The sequence below is a fragment of the Oncorhynchus tshawytscha genome, linkage group LG22 (genome assembly GCF_018296145.1).
Source record: "Oncorhynchus tshawytscha isolate Ot180627B linkage group LG22, Otsh_v2.0, whole genome shotgun sequence".
NCBI classification, from domain to species: domain Eukaryota; kingdom Metazoa; phylum Chordata; class Actinopteri; order Salmoniformes; family Salmonidae; genus Oncorhynchus; species Oncorhynchus tshawytscha.
This window is the reverse complement of record NC_056450.1, coordinates 29,523,747-29,529,598: the sequence shown is the minus strand read 5'-3', so window position 1 is coordinate 29,529,598 and position 5,852 is coordinate 29,523,747. Positions and strand designations below refer to the sequence as shown.

Genomic DNA, 5,852 nt, shown 5'->3' with positions numbered 1-5,852 from the left:
AATCCGGATTTTAACCCGATCAAACATCTCTGAAAAGACCTGAAAATAGCTGTGCAGCAACGCTCCCCATCCAACCTGACAGAGCTTGAGAGGATCTGCAGAAAATAATAGGAGAAACTACCACACTTTTACACTCATCATTTGCTACTGCTACTCTGTTCTTTATTTTACTCATATTATTATCTATCCGGATGCCTTGACACTTTACCCTGCCTTTGTGTATATATCTACCTCTGTCAAATCCCATTCCCTGTCAAACATACTGCCAATCATTGTTGCTATTTTCCACTGAGCAGCAAGCAATGGAAATGACAGAGACGAGGCTGATAAAAGATTGTCTTTAATGTTTGGCATTGTTAATGAATCCATACCACAGCAGTTATGGGATTAGGCAAACCACTTTTACAACCAAACACTGTTTGATCATGCTAACACCATATGTACAAGAAAGCACATTGAAAAGTGTATAAAGTATTTATATTTGAAGATTTGAAGTCAACAATGCAGACACACCACAGTCTAATGGATTGGTCTTCTTTAAACATTGATTATAGATGTTCATCAATTATATCCATTTCAGTACATGTATTTACACAAAACAACAATACAATTATTTTAGGGGGTCTGCAATAATTCTCAAAAATATTTCACAATACCGCTGTATGTACAGTAACAGAATTTACATTGAAAAATTCTATTGTACCTATATTTGATCTGAGTATCACACCTATCAATATCAGCTTGCCCCTACACCTGATATTCATCTTATTTAATCTATAGCTCTGCTGTTCCATACTAATTCCACTGCTAAACATACCCTGCATCCTTTCATGGTACATCAGTGAAAAACGTCAACACTGATGAACCTGCATACAAAAATAGATGTTGTCTGATCAGTGGAGAACCTGATTTACAAGAACACAAAACCAAGCATTTACCTGCAGAAAAGGACTGTGTGAAACAAAGAGCTGTCATTGGAACACTGACCTCCACTTTCCAACCCACTGGTGTTGAATTCTACGTTACATCTCAGCTAACTGTCTGTTGTGCCTTCATTCCCCAAGGAGATCAAACTCATGGTCCTGTCTGAACTACTCATACTAATCTTCTATACACAAACATGTCCATATTGCAGATCAGGGTGAAGAGGAGATGCAGGCAGAAAGTATTACTGTAGCACCACATCGTCAACCAAGGCAGGACGAAACAGATGTCACACGTTGATATTATCTGCTTTGTTCGGAGAGTGTTGAGAAAGTGACGAGAAAGGAGAACTGTCATTTTCACGAGTTTCTCAGAACCAGTCAAGTGAGTTGTCTGAGCGAGAGATTGATACTGCAATTCAGTGCACTTAAGGCAGGTGGGCGGAGGGAGGTGCGCAGAGGGTGTGGGGGTGATTAAAACAGGTAACTTGTACTGTAAATCAGACAGAAGCAATGGCATTGCCATCAGTCCATTTACACACGGTCCATATTTAGTACTTGTTGGTTGACATTGGCCTGAAACATATAGAGGCAGAGAGAGGGTGTGATACTGGTTTTCTGAGTACAGTTAGTCCAATAGGTGATTGAGGTACTGTTAAGTCATTATTCTTCGTTACTTCTCATTTTACCACATCTTCGTCTCCATCACCATCTACTTTCAGGGATCAATCCAGTCCTATTGGATCCAGCTCAACCTGTGCAACTGAAATTGGAACTCACTGTTGTTCCAGCACCTGACAATTTCACCCCTTCCTTGTACCCCTCCCAAGGATTGATCCGATCTGTCAGTCAGAGAACACTCATGCTCCTCTCATCAGATATTTATATCTGGTACACAAAACATTAGAAGACTGGAATAGATACATAACTTAAATATAAAAGCACATTAACAGAAAATAAGACCTGCCACTTGTGTAACACAAATAGCACATCTTGTTTAAATACATTCACATTGGTTTTCCATACGTATCGTATGGATGAATACTCCTAGACTGAGGTTTATATGTCCTTTGAGGTTTGGGTTGAGAAGAGCGACCCAGGTCAAATAACAGACTTGCTTTCAATGAGAACCAAGTATCAGAACAGAGTATGGGAGAATGCCATATGGCGAAGGACTAAACAGTATTTTGTAAAAAAATAAAAAATAAAAGAGCATGGAAAGTGTACTTGAAAACCCCATACATACTGTAGCAAAGCTATCAAAATAATAGGTTAGATATATGTAGCATTGAAAGCAGAAAAGACAACATCACTTTACTAAGAATATAACTTTCTGTAGTTGCCTTTTGTTGTGGAAAAGGGGGTGTCCTTTCGGAGTTTGTATCGCTTGATCATGTTGATCGAGATCATCATGTTTCACAAAACGGCTGTATATTGTTCTCAAATGAAAATAAACTAAACATGCTCACATACTAGTTGTAGAAGAGTGTACAATCAATATTAATTTAAACAAAGTCATTATTATCGGTCACATTGTCCAACAGATAATATTTCCCTTATTAATTCTTATGAGGCTGCTTCCTCCATTCAGAATCAGACCGTCTGAATACAGTGAGAAGATTGAGGGCGTATCTCAATAGTCTAAATTCCTCTCCTTGTTTCCTCCCCTTTACCTGCACTGATATGAAAACATGGGATGGATGAAAGCATGAAAGCAATATGGTCAATGACTACAATGTATTTGCATGATTCCACAGCCCATGATCTTTCACATCAATGCAGCTGAAGGAAAGGAGACAGGGGGGAGGGAGTCACTTTAGACTATTTAGATGCACCGAGGTGACTGAAATCTCCAAGAGGCCCAGCACTTTAGTACTATAATATAATAGACTATTGAGATGAAGCCAAAGATGGTCTCCTCATGGTGTCTCCTCGTGTTCCTCGCTGATGCACTGCTCCCATGCAGCCTTGGCTTGCTCCTCTCTGTGGCTATGGGGGGAGTGGAAGATCCTCCGAGGCAGGGGGATCGGCTGGGGCAACAGAGAGCTCAGGTCCTCCTCAGGGATGCACCCCTCCCTCAGGTAGGGCTTGGGGGGCACAGCCGGGGGTTGGGGGCGCCGGTAAGGAATGCGGTGGGGGCCGTGGAGTGGTATCTGGTGGTGGGTGGGCCCATGGGAGTGAGGGTGGGGGTGACCGTCGAGGACGGCCGGTTGGGGGTGAGACTGGGGGTGGGAGTGAGGGTGGGGGTGACCGTCAAGGCCGGCTGTTTGGGGGTGAGACTGGGGGTGGGAGTGAGGGTGGGGGTGACCGTCGAGGCCGGCTGGTTGGGGGTGAGACTGGGGGTGGGAGTGAGGGTGGAGGTGTGAGACAGGGTTGCGGTAGTGGAAGGGTCGGACCTGGTCGAGGGACTCTGCTTCTGGCCCGCTGTAGTGGATGTGGAGGTAAGGAGAGTCCAGGTACTCTTCAGGGGTCCACAGGTGGCTGGGGACGGGCTCCATGGCATCATTTCGCACGGGGGGATCAGGGTACTGGCCCCCAAAGTTACTCTCACTCAGAGAGGAGACGCCACTGCTGGCACTGCCCGAGAGGGTGGAGTTACTCCCCCCCAGGGCTGACTGAGGACTGGTAGGGGAGCCTGGTATGGGGTGGAGAGGAGACTAGATAAAGAGAGAGAGGAAGATAAGAAATGAGTTGACATCTGTTGACCAAGTTAAGAGGATAGCATTATTTACTGCTGCAGTATGCATGACTGTCTTTAACCTTTCTGAGAGAGCGAATGGGCAGTGCTGGGGGTGGGTCACTGTTCTGGTGGTGGAACGCATCAAAGTGCATCAGGAAGTGACCTAGAGAGAGGAAGTAAAAACGTTCACATCAGAATAAACTTCCCATGTACTTTACAAAACCTCCTATTTAGTGTACATGCCAGCTAAGGGACTCTTACCCATAAATAAGGTGTATATTATGACATGATTGTTCTTACCTGGAGGGAAGGACCTGGGCGGGACGGGGGGCATGATAACACCCCCTGTGGGTCCCTGGATGTAGGGCACTGTCTCCCTACCCTCCCCATCTAGACTCCAGCTGCTGGGGGCACTAGGGAACACTGGGGGAACACCAGAAAACCACATGTTCACTACAGAGCTAGGAAATCCTCCTACTGTATGTGTAGTTGTGTCCTACTTAGCTCAATACTAGAGAAAAGCATCATTAATCAATTTTACCACGCACATTCAGTATACTTGCCTTTCTCTGGCAAGCCCATATGAGGATCAATGCATGGCTTACAGGGGCTCACTTGTTGGAGTAAGGCACGCTGCAGATTGTTGCTCTGCAAACAGAGAGACAAAAAAGGCTAAAAATAAGGGTAAAGTATAAGAACAAACAGTATGCTCTGTAGTCTCAGTACCAGTATATTTCTGCTTCGGGCCAATTTTCTGTTCCAAAGCTTCAGTGAACTAACTGTCTTCTTAAATAACTAATGCAGCAATGTCGTCAGTCCATTTGGCAGCAATTGAAGGGTTTGGCCTGTAACGTCAGTACCTGTCCGTTGTCAGTCATGCTGTAGTACATGGTGTTGTTAGTTCTTTGGTGAGGGGGCAGCAGAATCATCACCTCCCGGTTGTGTTTGGTTTTATCCGGTAGGGACGGAGAGCCTGGGGGAGGGAGGGAGGGGGATAGGATGGGTCTGCTGTAGACTGTATGGACACCAGAGACCCACTGATAAACACTGGATATACACTGACTGACAGTTATAGTCACAACTGTGAATTAGCATGTTTCCTAAATAAAACATTTACTTTCTGGTGCAGGAGTCACTCACCTCTAGCGCTGGAAGGGGCGGAGTTGATTATCTGGGAAGAGGTGGAGCGAATGGAGCTCAGACTGGAGGAGGAGGGGCTTGGCTGGAAAATAAAACATCTGTTCACACACGTATCGTCAAAATGTACAAAACTTGCGTGTGTGTATGCGTGCATGTTAAACCCACCTGCATGTGTGCCGTATCCTCAGGGGGCTCTCCCATCAGGCCATCTGTCAGGATGACCAGGTTTCCTCCCGCCTCACTGGAGGTGTGAGAAGAGAGGGAGGAGGAGGACTGGCGTATAGAACCTTGCAGGTTCATAGGGCTAAAATAGAGGGAGAGAGAAAATCATGTTTTAAAAGGTGGTCACATTGAGATTACTGTAACATCTCTTTCTCAAGTGAAACCTGTGTGAAACTGACCTGTGTCTGTGTATCAGACGAACGCTCTCTGGGCTCATGTGGCTGTGAGTGGTCAGGATGCCTCTGGGAGAGTTGACCCCTGTGTAGCCCGCTGGCAACCCCTGTTGGACCACATATAAAGACTGCTCTGAATATTTACACTGACTGCACACGCACGCGCACACACACAAACCGAAGAGCATGTGGAACCACTTACCTGGTGTAAACCAGCCCTCATCATGTGGAACTGATCTATCAGCTTTTTGTGCAGAGGACGCATTTCTGGGTGCACCAACTTCTCGTGGACAGCCAGCCCCACTCCAAGGATGTGAACCTGTGACAATGAAACAACATGTAGGAAAGAGAGAACATATGGTTTATCTGTCCTCTATACCCATGTACACTGTATGGACCATTGACCAGTGGGCAGTGAGGAGTTAAGAGTTGTGTCTGACCTGTTCCTGCATCAGGTCATTTAGCTGAGCTATCCTCTCTGTGTCCTCTGGTTGACTGTTGATGTACTCCTTATCAAAGAATGCCTGTGGAGGATGAACATGGGATATGAATGAGTTACAAGGCATACTCCAAGTCGATATTCACATAATAATAATAATAATAATAATATGCCCACACATTGGGGAAACAAACATTCTTTCCTATTGGTATTGTAAAAGAGCCAACTTGGTCGTAGATTTTTTGTTTTACAGAAAGAACAAAACATGCCGAAAA

The 5,852-nt window shown here is 45.0% G+C and overlaps 1 protein-coding gene across 3 annotated transcripts in view; it reads right to left on the bottom strand.

Moving 5' to 3' along the window:
• Window positions 1–334: 334 nt before the first annotated feature.
• LOC112221324 (dedicator of cytokinesis protein 3-like) overlaps window positions 335–5,852 on the bottom strand; it is an 87,204-nt gene continuing 81,686 nt past the window's right edge. The window contains exons 45-54 of one of the 3 annotated variants that reach the window (XM_042304057.1): window positions 5,579–5,662; window positions 5,341–5,457; window positions 5,145–5,266; window positions 4,909–5,047; window positions 4,744–4,825; window positions 4,464–4,576; window positions 4,152–4,251; window positions 3,904–4,026; window positions 3,684–3,766; window positions 335–3,580 (exon numbers count right to left, since the gene is read on the bottom strand). In XM_042304057.1, the coding sequence (XP_042159991.1) occupies window positions 2,843–3,580; window positions 3,684–3,766; window positions 3,904–4,026; window positions 4,152–4,251; window positions 4,464–4,576; window positions 4,744–4,825; window positions 4,909–5,047; window positions 5,145–5,266; window positions 5,341–5,457; window positions 5,579–5,662 (1,701 nt within the window). In that variant the 3' untranslated portion in view covers window positions 335–2,842. The remainder of the gene's footprint in view (window positions 3,581–3,683; window positions 3,767–3,903; window positions 4,027–4,151; window positions 4,252–4,463; window positions 4,577–4,743; window positions 4,826–4,908; window positions 5,048–5,144; window positions 5,267–5,340; window positions 5,458–5,578; window positions 5,663–5,852) is intronic. The other 2 variants (XM_042304058.1, XM_042304059.1) reach the window with 2 other exon arrangements.